The sequence below is a fragment of the Coccinella septempunctata genome, chromosome 7 (genome assembly GCF_907165205.1).
Source record: "Coccinella septempunctata chromosome 7, icCocSept1.1, whole genome shotgun sequence".
NCBI lineage: Eukaryota > Metazoa > Arthropoda > Insecta > Coleoptera > Coccinellidae > Coccinella > Coccinella septempunctata.
In genome coordinates, this window is record NC_058195.1 from 11,161,883 (window position 1) to 11,180,856 (window position 18,974).

At 34.9% G+C, this 18,974-nt stretch overlaps 2 protein-coding genes across 5 annotated transcripts; both read left to right on the top strand.

The window, feature by feature from the left end:
- The first annotated feature begins 2,507 nt into the window (after nt 1–2,507).
- Nucleotides 2,508–10,675, top strand: LOC123316394 (sodium-independent sulfate anion transporter-like). 2 transcript variants are annotated; one of them, XM_044902451.1, is made up of 13 exons: nt 2,508–2,676; nt 2,756–2,925; nt 3,236–3,422; nt 4,201–4,405; nt 4,460–4,680; nt 4,746–4,926; nt 4,981–5,145; nt 6,881–7,042; nt 8,992–9,132; nt 9,189–9,334; nt 9,388–9,564; nt 9,829–9,982; nt 10,436–10,675. In XM_044902451.1, the coding sequence occupies exons 3-13, from the start codon at nt 3,249–3,251 to the stop codon at nt 10,504–10,506; spliced, it is 1,797 nt and encodes a 598-aa protein (XP_044758386.1). In that variant the 5' UTR covers nt 2,508–2,676; nt 2,756–2,925; nt 3,236–3,248; the 3' UTR covers nt 10,507–10,675. The 2 variants fall into 2 exon arrangements, with proteins under 2 accessions (XP_044758386.1, XP_044758387.1); XM_044902452.1 differs by lacking the exons at nt 2,508–2,676; nt 2,756–2,925 and having other exon boundaries at nt 2,954–3,422.
- Nucleotides 10,651–18,701, top strand: LOC123316392 (sodium-independent sulfate anion transporter-like). Of its 3 annotated transcripts, none has more exons than XM_044902450.1 (10): nt 10,651–10,789; nt 13,910–14,087; nt 14,146–14,341; nt 14,423–14,643; nt 15,767–16,109; nt 17,110–17,271; nt 17,328–17,614; nt 17,669–17,813; nt 17,869–18,045; nt 18,106–18,701. In XM_044902450.1, the coding sequence occupies exons 2-10, from the start codon at nt 13,914–13,916 to the stop codon at nt 18,267–18,269; spliced, it is 1,869 nt and encodes a 622-aa protein (XP_044758385.1). In that variant the 5' UTR covers nt 10,651–10,789; nt 13,910–13,913; the 3' UTR covers nt 18,270–18,701. The 3 variants fall into 3 exon arrangements, with proteins under 3 accessions (XP_044758385.1, XP_044758383.1, XP_044758384.1); XM_044902448.1 differs by lacking the exon at nt 10,651–10,789 and adding an exon at nt 11,960–12,054; XM_044902449.1 differs by lacking the exon at nt 10,651–10,789 and adding an exon at nt 12,746–12,878.
- Nucleotides 18,702–18,974: the final 273 nt, after the last annotated feature.

Consider the following 18,974-nt stretch of genomic DNA (forward strand, 5'->3'; position numbering starts at 1 on the left):
AAACATTTAGCCTCTTAAGGAGATACAAATAAACATAAAATAAAGAAAATGGACTAGTGGGAATCTAAATTGAAAAATGAACTACAGGAGACGTGACGTCATCGAAAGAGTAGTAGGTGGATCGGTTTCAGGCTTATTTGCCGTCATCAGTACCTGATAACTCGATATAATAATAAGTCGATGAAAACCACAAAAATGAAATGCAGAACTTATTTTTCACTCGAGAAAGAACATCTGAGTTTTCAGAAAACAGATGTGACATCTGGCGGAGAAATGTCTACACTTCTTTTCAAGTGTTCTCTCGAAAAATAGATATATTTGACGAAGATGAAAACATAGCTTATTTTGAATCCCATTGCGGCTTTCGACCAAATCGAGGTACGGTGGACCTTATTTTCACACTGTGACAGGTGCAAGAGAAGGCCCGTGAACAACAATCAAGTATCTATACGGCCTACATCGATAAGGCCTTCGACTCGGTGAATCGGAGAGCGCTATGGAAAATTATGGGACGCCTTGGAGTACCCGAAAAATTCTTAGCAGTGTGTAAAAGCCTCATACCAACAACACCGCTAGAATACAGCATATTGGCTCTACAACCGACCATTTCTTAACCAACTCTGGAATAAAACAAGGTTGTGTGTTAGCGCATTTACTGTTCAATATTTTCGCCATAGCTGTCTCGATAATCGCATGAGTATTCACATGAGTATGTCAATAAGATGGTGTTGGAATAAGATTCAGATTTGATGGAGGCCTATTTAACTTGAAGCGCCTCAGAGCAAAAACCCGTTCAAAGTTTATTACGGAACTTCAATATACAGATGACTGCGCACTTATCGCTAGCAGCCCAGAGGATCTACAGATAATGCTGGACACCAATGAACATATATACGAAGCTTTAGGCCTTAGACTCAACATCGACAAAACCAAAATCCTGTTAAGTCCGCCAGAAAGCCTTCAAACACATATCAGCCTGGAGAATCATATTCTAGATCAGGTCGAGCAGTTCAAATACTTGGGAAGCTTCATAAATACTAGGGCTAACCTAGACAAGGAAATACACAACCGTATCAATTCGGCATCACGGGCATTCTGGAAGCTAAAGGTCAGAGTGTTTCAAAATCACGACCTCAATCTGAAGACCAAGACAGAGCAGTGGTCCTCCCAACGCTTCTTTACGGAAGCGAAAGCTGGACGCCCTACAGGCGACACATTAAATAGTTTGAACAAACGCAACAACAACATCTAAGACAAATAATGCACATCAGATGGTTCCATAAAGTTTCGAATGCAGAAGTCTTGCAACGTGCGAGTTGTACAACAATTGAGACTCAAGTAACGAGGGTCCGACTCAGATGGAGCGGCCACATTCTGAGGATGCAAGACACAAGACTCCCCAAAATAGCTCTGTATGGCGAATTGACAGAGGGAGCCCGGAAACCAGGAGGCCAGTATAAGCGGTTTAAGGATTCACTACATCAATCCCTAAAATCAGTTAATGCCAATCATAACTGGGAACAACTAGCGTTAGACAGGTCACATTGGAGGTCTATGGTGCATAGAGAAGAATACAGTGGCGGTCAGACCTGGTTGGTGACTATCCATGCCTGGAGTGTGGATGGATCTGTTGGTCACGGTTGGGTTTCTTCAGTCACAGGAGGGTACACAGTCGCAATTAGCCCTAAGAAATTATAAGTCTGTACTTTTTTTATGTCTTTTTGTAGATTTATTCCCGGTAACTGGATATAGCAATGAATGAATGAATCAATGAATGAGTTTATTTTGCGCAGGTCAGTTTTGGTTACAAATGGTAACTTGCCAAATTTATACTGAATCTCTCTCTGGTGATTCTGGCTTGTTATACCTGCCCGATGGGTTCATACTGTTCATAGACCTGCGCCAGACATGGTACATTCCTTTTGATAGACAATCAGTTCATTAATCACTTGTGATTTATGAATGCCATATTGATAAAGGCATATATTATGATCATTGATCACTCTATAGATGGTGGGTAAATTCATTATAATGCGTTCAAAAAAAAGTTTGCTTGACTGCTTATTGATGACTCCAGAGTGCTTTTGTATTTTTTGTGTCACAGGAAAATACATTTTAACTGCCAGGCTCGTGTCTTGTTTATGTCCTTGGTTTATTCATTTCAATTTTTATTTGAAATACCTATTCCGGGAAATAATTAAATTTTTCGTAATTACCTTTTTGGAACTGGCCAAAGACAATTTCCTCTTAAAGTTTGTCAATTATAAATTTACGACTCTGCTCCACTCAATGAAGACTGTGTAGTCCTCACTTCAATAATTATATATTTTGTTAAAATTGTCAACACTTATTTATGACAGGTAATAAGAATCATTCTTTCCTTGAATGAGCGTTCAGACGATTGTAATGTGTAATGAAAAGGTAATTATTATATCCCATCACTTCCTTTAGAAACGTAGGAAAATCCAAATAATTTGTTCTTCGAATAATTTGCAACTTATTATTTGTTACACAACGTTCCTTGGATCGTTAGTCGTTAAACACGTAAGAGAACTTTGTGAGGCATAAAAGTTACCGAACAAGAAAAATCAATCGAATTTTACAATAAAATTCCACCAATTCTGAGAATCAATTCTGAAAGGTGCTATAATAGGTTTACGGTATCCAGATGGGAGGGTAAGTACTATTCAGATTTCTCCAAGAAAATGTTAGGTAATAATCATAAAATAAAAGTGAAAAAATTTATATTTCGCAGACATTTTACAACAAAGGCTGGGAGAATAACTCCACCAAGTTAAGGGATGCAAAATGGAAATTTTCGAATGACAATACATTGTAATAATGGATTGCCTATGCTCAAAAAACATATTGCCAATATCGGATTGACTTCAGTGAAGTGACTCATCCATTGGTCCAGTGTAAAAGGTTCGTAAATTTAGAAGTGCATCTGGTAATTGAAAAAGTTTTGAGGGCTAACGAATTTTCTCAATTTTCTTAAACTTCTTCCCTTCAAATTCAACCGAATTTTGTATCCAGATTCCAAGCAATATATTTTTAAACATGTCAAATCCTCCAATTGCCGAAATCATCTCTACAAGACAGATTTAAGGCCTTAATGAGGAAATTGTCGTGGCTACTTCGGGGACAAGTATAGATTCAGCCAAGATTGGATGAGGAAATTATAGACAATCATCCAATTGCGGTTCTACACATGTATTCTCTGCTGATTTTCTAGCCGCTTCACGAAAATGATTTGGCATAAGACTCGTCCGTTTTTCGAAAGAATATTTCCGATTTTGAGGTGGAGCAAGGATTATAATGTGGACAAGGGTGTGTCGGATCTCCTTACAGGGATTACTGTGGGGATGACTCTCATACCTCAGAGTATGGCTTACGCTTCTTTGGCTGAACTTGGTCCTGAGGTAAGTGAGAAATTATTCTGGAATTCTCTTGAAAGTATTCACAAGTTATCTTCATGATTTGTCAGATATTCTCAGTAAGAAGGCAATCTAAATTGAGATGGTGTTTCGGAAATTATATTATTATATGGCTACAAATATCAATTGGAAAAATATCATTATCATTACTTGTGAAACCATTTTTGAATCTGTATTGAAGGAATGTTTTTCAATAATTGATAATCTGTAAATAAAACGAGAAAATTTATTTATTTAAAGGTATGGATAATAATTCTGCTCTAACGCATGTGCTCAAACTTCTATTTCTTTATATTACAAGTATTGTTTCACCTTTGTATGGGCTTATTTTTGTATTTCGAGAAAACAGCTTGATATATGTGAAAATATTCCTATACATCAACATTTATTTCAGTTTTAATTCCAAGTCTTATGTTGGCCAGTATTCAATTTGATCCAAGGAATATTGGAATATATTTTTTGTATATAAATCTAAGTTTTCCAATAAAAAACTCTAATTTTTCAATTGTATGGAGAAGTTCATTCCAGACTCTTTTAGTTCTATTAAGTTTTTTCTTTTGTTTTGCACTGGGTCTTTGAAATGCCCCAAAATTCCATCATTACAAAGATTTTCCGGGGTTGTTAAAATTATAATCATTTCAAATATCATTTTTGCGTGGAAAATTGATTTTTTATGTAGGAAAGGAAAGAAAAACTCTATAAATCGACGTCAAATATTCCTACAATGGAAAAATTAGGTAAATGAATTATTTTTTGCTTTCAGTATGGGCTTTATTCCTCGATTTCTGGTGGATTTGTTTACCTATTCTTCGGAACAATCTCAGAACTCCATATAGCCCCAACAGCACTCCTATCACTTTTCACATATTCGCATACCTTACACACAACATTCGGGAAACACAATGCTGTTGTACTCTTGTGTTTGCTCTCTGGTGTTGTGGAACTCCTTTGCGGAATATTGCATCTAGGTGAGTGGAAACTGAATTTTAACGCAGAGACACCTAACAATATCATTTTTGCAGGGTTTTTGGTTGATTTTGTTTCGACGCCAGTGGTGGCGGCCTTCACATCTGCGGGGGCTATCACAATAGCAACCTCACAAGTCAAAAACCTTCTAGGTCTTCATTTTTCGGCTGAGACTTTCCTCAGTTCTTGGTATCAAATTTACGAGCATATTCACGAGACAAAAAAGTGGGATGCAATTCTTGGCACATCGTGTTTCATTATCCTTCTTGGATTGAGGGTTGGTTGATTGTTTTTATATCAACAAAGTGATTATTTCCTCCTGTTATCTCTTCGTTTTTGTAGAAATTGAAGGATTATGGCGAACCACCTCTCGAGAAAGCTGGAGATGGCTCGATGAAATGTTCGCAAATAAAAAGAATACTATGGTTTGCCTCAATTTCAAGAAACGTTGTTGTTGTTATAGGGTGTTCTACTTTAGCGTTCTTCCTGAAGAAAAGTGGATACGACGTTTTATCTCTTACAGGTAGGAGTTAATTATGGGGTTGTTTAAGGGAATGTTTTTCGAATGGTATTTCAGGTAGTCTTCCAAATGGGTTACCAAACATGAGTTTTCCACAAATTGAAGTTACTTATGAAGGGGTTCATTATTCTTTCATCGAAATGGCGAAGCAACTCGGCTCTGGAATTTTAGTGGTACCTTTCATCGCAGTTTTAGGAAACGTTGCCATAGCTAAAGCGTTTGGTAAGTATAAAATCAAATTTTTTTTTCATGTCCAAAAGAGGACGAATATTTGTTCGAAATATGTTTCCTTGTATTTGTGATGAATCGAGAGGTAATACAGTTTCAAAGTAACTATAATTTGGCTGTTATGATCATCTTGTTACATCTTATATAAAGTGTTATACAGTGAGAGTCCCTCTTACTTGAAATAAATTCTATTAATCATGTATTTTGTATACTCCATTAACTTTTATTTTAGCAGTCGGTTGGCCATGGAAATTTGACACATTTCACTCTGTATAGTACGAAAATGTGGGGTTATGAGGCTTGTCAAAACATTTTTGGGTTTTAAATCAACGCTATGTTGCCCGTTCTACGTGAAAGTTTCTGTTATTACGTATTTTATCACAATGTCGAATCTCTTCGGAAAATATGTGATGAACATAATTGAAGTTTATACAAACTGATTGAAGAGATACCAAATCCAGTTATTTGCATGGAAAATACAAGAGATCAGTATAATCTCATAATATGCACTAGCTCGAGGAGAGTTAATGTTCGTTATCTTCTTTGGCCAAAGTTTGAATACGTTACATCAGTTGTAGATTTCAAAAATATTAACCCGAAGATGAAATGCATATGATGCAGTGGTTGGGAATGGGTATCTCCCGAAGGAATTAACAGATAATTACAAAAATGTTAAATTCTTCAACAAAAATCATCTTGCATCAATATAAGTAAGAGGAATCGAAGGAAGTTTCAAGTCAAGATGAACTTCACCTTTGAACAAAAAATTCACATGAATAAACAATTAACAGAACAAATGGCGCGTATTTGTGGCTGTTCATCTTAATACATTGATATAATAATAATAATTAGGTATTTATTGGTACCTCAAGACATTCACAATGTATAGGACAAGTCAAATGAATAATAGAAAAATCAATTTTTGGAAACTTATTCTACGATGACGTTCATCGAAATGTAGTAAACTTTTGGCATTAATTCACTCAAACATAAAATTCTCAAATGGCACCACTTTTTTGGGTCTCCCAAAAGAAGAAAATTCTTCGCCATCTTCTTCATTCACAATCTTTCTGATTGTGATAATATTCAGCTGAAAATATAAGTCGTTTAGATTCAGATGAAACATTATATAAATTCTCTTAAATTGAATATGTTCGCTACCGTCTGACGTATTGTGGATTTTAGAATATAAGGGTATGACTATTTGAATGAGGGGACCTGAATTCTAAATAGCACTTCCTGAAACCCTGTCTCTTTTTTCAATCACTTTCGGCATTTTCGTCATAAAAATTGATATTAGTTGTGGCAACGGCGTTATTACATTACCGACATTTCATGAGTGTCAACCTTACTCAGTTCTAGTAACAAGAACTTGAGAAAATTATGTCATGGCCAACCGACTGCTAAAATAAATGTGAATGGAGGATTTGAATTTCAAATATCGCTCTCTCAGAAAATATTATACATATTAATATGAGGTAAGCTTTAACTTGTACAAATAGCAATCCTAATTTTGGACACTGGATAAACCGTTTACGAATAGTGATAAAAAATTATCAGAATTGACGTTTAAAAAAATCATCGATGATGTTATATTTTAAGTTCGGGACAAGCAGTATAACATTTTCTAACCGCTAAGCCAGCGCAATTTAAAATACTAATTTGTGCAAGATTACGATCTTTATTGACATGGCATCAATACACCCAGTGACCCAGTGATTTATTTCAGCGAAGGGAAAAGCGATGGATGCTTCACAGGAAATGATAGCTCTAGGTATGTGCAACATAGTGGGTTCATGTTTTGGTTCCTATCCTATAAATGCCTCGTTTTCAAGAGGGGCAATAAGTAACGCTAGTTCAGTGAAGACACCCATATCTGGAATATATGCTGGTAAGTTGAATTGCATCCTAAACACCATGCAGAAGTTTGAGTAGCAGCTATGTGAATATCAACAACTGATTCCTCTTACTCAGCCGAAGTGAATAAAAAACTCAAAGCAAGCTGCTTTAGAGGACAAAAATGCTTGATTATGATAGACTTCTTGAAGGAGTAGCATCTGGCAAATCTTAGGTACTCGGACAATGTGCTTTAGAGAACAGCCGTTTCGAGTTGTGTTTGGTATGACTTGTAGAGTATAACTACACTGCGCAAAAAAATTAACACACATTCTGAAAATCTCAATTTTAATAAAAGTTAACTCTACATTGACTTTATAACTTATTTTTTATGTTCTCTCGGGAATGTTTTGGACCAAACAAGACACATTAAATGGAAGAAAAATTCAGGATTTCACCGAATCTTATGTGAAAGAAGATAAATGAATAATTTTTAAAATACTGAAATACTGATAAGTGATTTAATACTGGGTATTTCCACCCCTTGCGTTAATTACAGCTCGGCGGTTCATACTCAAAATGAGTGATCTTAAAATGTTCTGATCTAATCCTTCCCAGATTTCTCCGAGTTGGACTCCTAAGTCATTAAGAGTAGCTGGATGATTTTCTGAACTTCCCAGCCTTCTATTGAGGTTGTCCCAAACCTACTCAATCGGATTGAGATCTGGACTTGCTGGCCATTCCATTCGAGAGACTTCAATATCTTCAAGATACTCCTGAACGATGCGCGCACGATGGGGTCTGGCATTATCGTCCATAAACATGAAATTTTCACCAATGTATGGGGCAAATGGCACTACATGCTCCTCAAGAATGTTCCTTATATACTTATCAGCATTCATAGCTCCATTATCAACGACCATTAGGTCTGTGCGAGCAGTCAAAGATATTCCATCCCATACCATAATCGATCCTCCCCCGAAACCAGTAGTATTCAGGAAATTGCACTGAGCATATCTTTCATGTGGACGTCTGTATACAAGGGAACGACGATCACAATTGTAGAGGCAGAATCTAGACTCATCTGTGAAGAGAACTCTTTCCCAATCGGCCTCTTCCCAATGGATATGCTCTCTCGCAAAATCCAAACGCACCCTTCGATGGACTGGGGTAAGAGCTGGGCCTCTTGCCGCGACACGAGACCTTAAATCATATTCTCTGAGGCGATTTCTTATTGTCTGAGTGCTAATTTGCACCTCATGAGTTTGCTCAAGCTGAATTTGAAGGAGGCGAGCGGTTGCAAACCATTGTCTCAACGAAGAAACTCTCAAGTAACGTTCTTGAATGGCAGTTGTCACCCGTGGTCTACCCTGTCCTGGTCTTCGGACTTTCATACCTGTCTCCCTGAATCGCTGCAACATTCTGGACACACTTGTATGGGAAACTCCAAACCTTTCTGCAATTCTTGTGTATGTCCATCCTTCTTCTCGAAAAACTACCGCTTGGGCACATTCCTCTCGGGTTAAATTGCGTGTTTCGCGTTGCATAGCGATCGAGTGTAGAAAATCGAACGAAAGAAAAACTATTGATCACTAGAATTGATCGAGAACAACTGATTTTAGAATGGAGCCAATACATTCAAAATCTGATAATATCATCTTTTTTTATTCCTGCTGGGAAAAAACATCTGTATTGAAGAAAACTGTTGAAAGTGGATAACATATGCATGCATAATTCTGATAAAAATATGTAATTATCATTGAGAACACCTTCAGTTGTAGAATGAATTTGAGATTTCCATAATGTGCGTTAATTTTTTTGCGCAGTTTATATAATTTTTGGCCCTAGGTCAAAGGTGCCTCAGTGCGCAGTTACTGTATGAGAAATTCAAGCTTTAGTTAGATGGAGTAAGAGGAAGACGAATCAAAGCTTGATTGCTATCAGTATTCCAGAAACCATTTCCATACGAGTGTCAAATCTTACTCCAACTCTTCTTTATTTCAGGCCTTTTGGTGATTTTATCCCTCACATTCCTGACCCCTTGCTTCTCATACATACCAAAACCAACATTATCAGCAGTCGTCATATGCGCTGTACTCTTCATGGTTGAAGTAACCATGACCAAATTAATTTGGAAAATCAATAGTAAGTCGATTATACTTTGGTACCATAAAATTCTAAATCCACCCTCTTTTTTTAAGAAATTGATCTCATACCCTTCACACTAACTCTCCTTTCTTGTCTTCTGATCGGTTTGGAGATGGGCATTATAATTGGAGTCTGTGTAGATATAATTCTTCTTCTTCATTCGAGTGCCAGGCCGAAGATACTTTTCGAAGTAGTGGTTGTAAGGAATAAACGAAAACTATACTTTTTCGTTAGTTAATATATATTTTGTAGGATAACGAGTTGGGTAATTATTTGAAAGTGACGCCAACATCTGCTATCACCTTTCCATCTGCTGAGTATATAAGGGAGAGGATAATGAAATGCCACAACAGCGAGCTAGGAACAGATTTATATATGGTTGTAATTGACTGTCACAGAATCCATAAGATTGACTTCACAGCTGGAAAGGTGAGATGAGAATAAAACATGAAAAACAACTTTATCAAGAGAAGGATGAAAAATATAGTTAATTTTCAAATAAAGGAGAAAAAGAATATGTTAAAACGACTTAAAATATCCCAATTTCTCCTAAAATCACACGTGTATAACGGATGTTCCACAAAACTTAACAAATGCCAGGACTGAAGAGAAGAGTAGCTTTGATAACATTTATTTAGCTGCAGTGTCATAAAGCCATAAGAAATCACAAAATTCGATTTATATTCATTTCAGTGTCTTGGTGCACTTATAGCAGATTTGAAGAATAACAACAGGCAAGTGATATTCTATCAACCAAGGTTGAAGATAGTGAAGATTCTGAAGAACGTGTGTCCCAAGGAAATGCTGATTGCCGGAAGCGAAGAAGAACTTGTGATCCATTTGAGAAGTGAGTATTGCCAAGTTAATGCTCGAAGTAAAAAATGAAGTTAAAAGGTACTCTGTACAAAGCATATTTTTTGAGGTATAAGATGCACAAAAAATTATCATGTTAGGTATCAATTCGCCACTAAGCTCCCTCGAGCGATATTCAGGCTACGCTACTGTCCTGATGCATTCACAAAAGGTATTGATTTTCCCAATATCTGGTTGAAGACTGATTAAAGCTTTCTCTATTAAACGCCAAGTGTTCGATCTCATAAAATTCCCATCTTGTTCACCTCTATATCCATCAGTTACAGGTGAATTAGCAAAAAATACCCCATATTAAACCTTCACTATCCACCTCGAAGGACCAATTCCGCAATTCTAACCTCACTCTTCTATTCGAACCTGTTCCGGACAATCCCTATTAGAATTTCTCGGCGTTTTTAATCCAACCAACTATGTATTTAACTTCCAGATGCCAAAGTCGTTAAGTCAACTTTTCCAACGCAAGCAGTCGAAAAATTCAAGCAAGTGAAGGAGACTTGAAATTCTAACCTGTGATGACAAACATTGTATGGTCACTTGAGCCAGGGTGTCTGTAGTTTTAGTTTTATTAGTTTTATACCGCTGTACCAATAGGACGTTTATTTATTTACCTTTCAGTATGTTTGTAATCATTTCATTTGACGAATAAACGTTTGAAATTCGTTTTAAATTCTGGAGAAATTTTTTCGCTATGCGGAAATTGTGCCACAAGCTAGCCTGAATAGGTTCTGATGATTAATGTGATGTAGTTGTGAGAAAGCTGTTCGGCGACTGGAGTTTAGAGGTAAGTAGATAAATTATGACCTTGTATTATTTTGTTGCTTGAGTTATTTCAACGGTCAGGGTCGATAAAATTGGGCTTATCATTTATATCAGAGGAAATTTATTTAGGTACTCTTTCTACTGATTTGTTGACATTCATTTCCGATATTTTTTATTCTTGATTGAATATGCATCTTCAGGTTTTCTCCTACATCATTAAAAAATATATTAAAATAAATAAATCAATTTTGTGATTAACGACAAATTTTATTCATAATGATATCATTGTAAGTTTGAACATGAAAAACTACCAGAATGCTAATATTTGGGGTCTTTATAAAAAATATTTCATAACGAAATTTAAAAATATTATATTTCTTGATTCATATGACACAATTCATAAAAAATATACCACATCGTCAAAGATCTGTTGAAATAAAACCATACATTGAATAGGGCTGTTTCTTTTTAATACAAGGAAAGAAATTCACGAAATCTATCACGTTCTAGAATTATTTTGAACATTAATTCTTCCTAATAGTCATAATTCATCAGAAACTTAAGATAAAAATCTTTATTTTATTTATATTAATCATTCATCCGATATATGATTTCAATTTCATGATTATGGTGTTGTGTTCAGTCATTATGATATTAAAGGGGGATTTTTTTTTTAAACTGCTGAAAATATTCAAAATACAACTCTCTGTTTCTTCAAAAGGATCAACCTAAGATCATATTCTGTACATGATCGAAAAACATATTATATTTCAATTCCAATACCACTTTGTATGAAATAATAATGTTAATCATCATCATTTCATCATTTTTATTTATCATCTCAACAATTTCCGTAAATCATTATGAAAAATGCACTGAATCTAAAAGGAAACATATTACAAAAGGAGCAAATTACAGTGAATCTAATTCCTACTTGCTTTCAATTTTATGAATTTCCAGATATTTTCAAAAAATTACTCCGCTTTTCAGTTATATCCGAAATTTGCTCCGATTTCAAGTATTCTCAAGAGCTGATTCAATATCCACTATAGGTTTCTCCCATTCTACTGGTAATGTCAATGATGATATTGCAACAGCAACAAAATAGCCAAGAATCAAGAATTGGTGAAAAAATTAAGGTTACCGATATGGGGAATAATAGATTGCTAAAAAAACGTTCAATGGAGTTTAAAATAGTTCTAGACCCATGACTTGTTTTAGTTGTCTTGTTGTGGTCATTGCCTCTGCTATACAATTGAAGTGGTTCATTGAAATATTTAATACATAGTGAGTGATCATTCATGTTCATATGCGCTGGTAATTCAATTGTGAGAAATTAAAGAATGACAGATATTTATGACTTTTACACTCAAGCATTTGAAGTAGAACGCATTTTTCAGTCCTTAAACTCGAACGAATCTCATGAAGTTGTAATAAACATAGAAATTCAAGTACCTAGGTACCTAATAATGAAAACAAGTTAAATGCTACTAAGATTGAAGAAGCCTTTCGAATGAACTGCCACCCATATTTCTTATTCGTTAGTAATGAATTCTCACATTTTAGTAATAATTTCTGAACTTTTTGTATTCATTTTCGAAATAGATAATTAATACTTTGGGTGATTTCACTACAAATCAATTTTTTTCGAGATACACATTTCGAAAAAGTTTCACGAATGCTGTCTACAAATATACACCTGTACCTACAATAATTTTCAATCTGCAATACGTATTGATTAGAAATTGAATTTCAAATATTAAAAATTGTTGAAATTTTGAGAAAATCCTTTGAAAATCATTATCAGTAAAAAATTCTTTCTATATGAAGTGGCTGTTTCTATAAGGAAAGGTTTCGTTTATTTCCACTCTTTATCTTAATTAACAAAGATAAAGCACGAAACAAGAGCTAATTAGAGGTAACTATGGCTGATGCATTTTAACTTTGTGCACTCAGAATGATTGCATATAATCTTTCTACTCAAATTATGTATGATAGAGAACTTGCGTATAGAATTATTTCAAATTTTTCCAATTGAGGAAAAAAAGTTTCCCCCATCATGTAGGGTTGATTAGGTATTATACGTCACATTTGTTATTTATGGCTGAACTGTAAGTCTATTATTTATTTCTCGTAAAGTTTCAATTGTGGATTTCATCTTAACTCGATGTTGAACACTTTTTTCTCTTGATTTTCAACAAAAGTAATATTTTGAAATTACTGACGAAAAATACTCTGTTTCCCTGCTTTTTTCTATAAATGTATAAATTACATTTTTCATCGGAAATCACTGTAAGAAACTACATTTGTATCTGAACCAAGAACCTCACCTCTCATCATCATCATCATAATTTTATAAGTATTGATGTTGTTTTCAAAAAACCCGAAATACTCATTGGTGTGATCTTTTCAAGAAAACAAATACAAAGTAGGTTTTCTTCAACTTTAGGAGTACTGTAATTAGAAGGTACTGCAAATCGTATTTTTGAAAAGCAAGAGATCAATTATAGTGGTTAATCATTAAATTTTTCCAAAATTTTTTCGAGTTGTCAAGGATTGAAATAATGTAGTCATAACATAAACGAAATTGCACACATTCAAAGAATGTCAACGATTTACCGGTAATAAAATTGGAGTATTATTATAATTGTTATGTTTTGAATTCAATACTTGATACTTACAATGTCTTCCAAGTAATTGAATTGATTAGATAAATATTGAATTGTAATTTCGATTAAAAATAATACGAATTTATCTTTTCCTGGGATCAATTTTTTCTGCATGGTTCAAAACAAAGAAATAACTTTTGGAAAACATGCTTTTTCCTCAATATTTCAGGGGGTTTCCAATATATGACCCTACATCCTATTGAGGATTCCTGAGAAAATGAGTATAGTTAAATGACGATTAAAAAAAATAGTCACCAATCGATAATGAATTTATCGCGCGATCTCATTCAATCATTGGATAATAAGTAAGGCCAAACTAGCTATTGTCCAGAATTGAAATTTTGCCTTATTTCCTTAATTAATCGACTGAGATAAAATTTCCCGGTATATTGCGACCAATTCGCGAATTATCGACATGAAACAGAAACGACAAAGCTTCAGTATCACTTTGAGACACCCAAATTTCATTTCAGCATAATGGTTACCTCGTATATCCAAAAGATACTCTCCCAGAGGGTCCCAATCCTGCAATGGGGCAGGAAATACAACTCTCATAAATTTGTCTGTGATACTATAGCTGGGATAACTGTGGGTTTGACTGTGATGCCCCAAGCTTTAGCGTATGCTACCTTAGCTGGACTAGAACCTCAGGTGAGTCACAATCATGAATCCATTATTTCAACTTGAATGTGCCAATATTTTCTTATAGTTTGGGTTATATTCGGCGTTTGTTGGATGCTTCGTTTATGTGATATTTGGTACTTGCAAAGATATCACTATAGGACCCACTGCTCTTATGTCTCTGATGACCTATCAGCAAGTCATGGGAAGAAATAGTGACTATGCCGTACTTCTTTGTTTTCTGTCTGGAATAATCCAATTTCTGATGGCTATACTGCATTTAGGTAAGGATCATTCCAAGATATCATAACATCACAACCCCACTTGATCTGCCATGTTTTTATTTTAATAGATGGTTTTTCCAGGTGTCCTAATAGATTTCATCTCAATACCAGTAACAGTGGGATTCACGTCAGCAACTTCAGTAATAATTGCAACATCCCAGCTGAAAAGTCTGCTTGGATTGAAGATTTCATCTTCGGGATTTCTGGATACAATCACGAAAGTACTACAGAACTTGAACAAAACCAGATATACCGACTGCATCTTAGGGGTGTCGTGCATTCTGGTTCTTATGTTTCTGAGGGTGAGAGGTAGTATTTTTAAGTCCTCCTGAAAAAATATTTCCAACTCGTCGTCTGTCACAAAAAAATTTCATTAGGGGAAAATTTATGTCGACTGGCAGCTACATAATACAATGAAATTTTTTTTTGTATTCGTCACCTAATAGAGGAAAAAATATGTTGCACTGAGTTGTGCAATTAAATAATTTCACGTTAATTTTATTTCGAAGTAATTATATTTGCAGAAATTGACTACTCATGTATACTTAACGTTTTTGGAACATTTTTGCTGAAAAAGGTCATTATATTGATGTAGTAATTAGAACAAAGTTAACAACCATCGCATCGTGAAATAGAAAAATGGTTGATAACGTTTCAGGAACATGCTTATAAAAAAAAGGCTTAATAGGAAATTGTGAAAAAATATTGCGAATATTGTTTGCAAAAGGATAACGGATCGAGCAGTAAGATGATTCTTTGAATAAACACTTAATAAATATATGAAAAATTGCTAAAAATCTAGGGGGGGATTCCTAGTTAAAAAATAGGGGGAGTCTTCCATATAAACTTTCCTTTTTTGAGCCCCCCTTGCTTAGTTACAGCCCTATAAAAGCAAAGACAATAAACAATAAAATTAAGCAGACATTTTATTCGAGCGAGAAGGCAAAATTTTTGGTGATGCTCCTCTATGATTTCAAAGGGTAGAAAAAGCCACACCTAGACCTTGTTTCGCAAGAAACTTTTTTCATATTCATATATTTTACAATAAAAAAATTAATTTCGAATGGCTTGTTCCATTTTTAACAAAAAAAAGTTTCATGTAATTTCTTGCTTTTCAGTCATAAAATATCTACTTGATTTCATTTTTGTCACTTCTTTTATTTTATTTTCAAGATAAAAATAAAAAACTGCTGTTCGCGTGTCATTTTCAGGGGGCTGTTACTGAGTAGGATGGCTTAAAAAAAAGTTATGAATATGAAAGACCCTCCCTCTATTATAATATATGAAGTAAAAAAGAATAATAAAAATAAAGAATGATCACGCCTAAACGGGTAGACAATGAATATATTATTATGTGCTATTAATTGTTGAGCAGGATATATCGTTATTGATTATTTTATTAATTCTCCAATTTTCCCTTTTCAGAAATTGAAAAACGTCAAAGTTCACGGTAAAGATCAGAAACCAACCCCTCAACAAAAGAACTGGAATCGCTTCTTCTGGCTTATAGGGACGTCAAGGAATGCCCTAGTGGTCATAGTGTGTTCCAGCATCGCCTACGCTTATGAAACCAGTGGCGTAGGCTCCCCTTTCCTCCTGACAGGCAAAGTTAGACCTGGGCTGCCAAACTTTCGCCTACCACCCTTCCAGACGGTTCTGAACAACCAGACAGTTACTTTCAACGAAATGGTATCTGATCTTGGCACTTCCGTTGTTTTAGTACCGGTGATTGCTGTTCTAGGAAATGTAGCTATAGCTAAGGCCTTCGGTAAGTGAATGAGGTCATCTGAATTCTCCAGATCACCGATCAATGAAACAACCATTTTCCATATTCCTTTCTGTTCCTTAACTCTTAATACTACTAAGACCCGTTTGCACCAAACGCACTTAGTGTTAAGTGTCCCTTAAAATGAACCCTTAACTTAAATTACATTGCACCAACTGTTAAGTGACATTTAAATGGCTAAAGCTTGCTTTAAATTTAAGCGCTCCTGTAATGACCACTTAGGTATTTAAGGGCGGGATTCTTACCTAAAATAATTTGTTGAACTGGCTGCAGAACTTCCCATTTTTGATGGATTTTGAAAATTGATTGAATTCATTATTGAATATCAAGCTTTTTCTTTTGCCTTTATTGTTATGCCATCAGTCTTTCAATTTTCTATTTTGTGTCACAAGTCATACTATAGTTAGCAACAAACTCTTCTGTTGAGAAGTTGAATGCTCTTTGTAGATTACCACCACTTGCTTGGCAATCATTCATCATATTCGTTTCGTACTAACAAGGACAATAAGGGCATTTTCTTCACGTTCCTCTTCAACATTAATAAAACAAATTCACACAAGACCTTCCAAAGAAAGTGTTGTACTTATATAATCTTAGGTACCCTTTATTTGATAATCCTTATCATTATCAATAATAATACTAATTCAACAACAAAAAGTTGTTACTCTTTGATGATAATATAATAATTTACTAGAAACTGACAGGATAATTAAGTTAGGTTATTGAAATGACAACTATCATCGGCAACCGGCCAACTAATGAAATAGCTTTATTGGAGTAGGATGAAGTTGCACCAAAATAAAAAACTGAAATATCACTAGATATAAAAACTTAAGGGCCCCTTACTTAAGATTCTGTTAAGCCACACTCGTGCAACTGGGAATAAAATTAAGCGTCCATTAACTTAGTTAACACTTAGTTAAGTACTCGTTTTAAGGGGTATAGGTGCAAACGGGCCTAAGCCTTTCAAATTTTATTCAAGCTAGTGGTTCCATAATCGACGCCACCCAAGAACTGGTCACCCTTTCCATGTGCAACGTGATAGGCTCCTTCTTCTCGTCCATGCCGATAACAGGTTCCTTCTCTAGGTCTGCAGTGAACCATGCAAGTGGTGTTCAAACCCCAGCTGGTGGTATTTTCACCTGTGAGTCAATAAATCCCATTATCTTTTTCAAATTCTATTTCGTCCTTAATTTGCAGCAATACTAGTGCTTTTGGCTCTGGGTTTCCTCACTCCATACTTCGCCTACATTCCAAAGGCATCTTTAGGAGCTGTCATCATAAGCGCGGTGATATTCATGATAGAATACGAAGTGGTTAAGCCCATGTGGCGTTCCAGTAAAAAGGACCTAGTATCCACCTTCGCCACGTTTTTCTTCTGCCTTATGGTTGGAGTAGAATATGGAATTTTAGTGGGAGTTGCCATCAATATCGTTTTCCTATTGTACCCATCAGTGAGACCAACAGTTCATGTTGAAACTAAAAAGGTACACCAACTTTTTGAATCTAGTTACGACTGAACCTAAATACCTACGTTTCAGACTGATTTTGGATTAGAGTACCTCATGATAACGCCTGGGAACAGCCTGTATTTCCCAGCAGTTGATTTTATAAAAACAAGCGTTGGAAAAGCTGGAGTTTCTTCAAAACATCTTCCTGTAGTGATTGACTGCAGATTCATACTTGGTATGTTGACGAACTTGCCTACAGATCAACGAATTATTGAAGGCATTATTTTCAGGTGCTGATTTCACAGCAGCTAAGGGAATATCTGCGCTTATTGACGAATTTTCCATCAGAAAACAACCGCTCTATTTCTTCAATACTCGAGAGGACGTTGTTACAGTGTTTCAAGGAGTGCTGGAGGAAGATTTCAAATACTTCAAAACTATGGAAGAACTGGAACATTGTTTGAAAGGTATTGAAGTAAGATGAAAGAGTCGATGTAAAAAGATTTATGAATAATTTTTCATTGCAGAGAACACATTAGAGGAGCACAGCACAGAAGAAGGTAAGTTACTGTATGACTCCGAAACCGAATATTGCCGAAATATTTGGAGAAAATCATCAGTGGAATTGAAAGAAATATGCAACGGTGAAGGACATAGCCTAAGTCATAGGTTGAACAGCGTGCAACGTTAAGACATGAAAAAAAAGTGACAATGGAAGCATAACTTTCAATGGAGAAAAGACTTGATAGGGTTAACAAAATTTAATGGTCGAAATCCGAATATTTTTTGTTCTAATATCAAACCACATATACAATAAATTGTACATACCCTCCATTCGGTTTGATACGAAGAAAGTTTCGATTGTATTAATGTAGGAGACTCAAATTCTAACAATTGATCTAATCAAAAATGTATTATATCCAGTGATAAAGGATAATTTAAAACCTACTCATCAATAATAAACTATTTATGAAGTGTTTTGATTCCGTGAAGTATTTCATTATACATATATATTTATTGATTTTTGCATTCGATATTATGTACGTTCTTAAACCAGTGTCATCTTTTCATTTACACTTCGTTACTCATACCATTACTTTCAAATATAATTTATTCATATCAATTATGTGTTTTATATTTTTCCTTTTCTGAATAAACTTCCATATTTCTAGTGTCAAAATTCGATTATACTTCACTGTCATGCATCAATAATACAATTTTGGTTTACACGATGAAAGCATTCAAAAACTTGTTTTTACGCTTACTTTGAATAATAATTTTTCCTATAGCTTAACGTATCAAAATTTTGCCCACCAAATAAAAACAATGTTTTACTTTACATCAAACACGTTTATTCCGTCATTATGATTGAAAACATTCACTCTACAAAGATCCT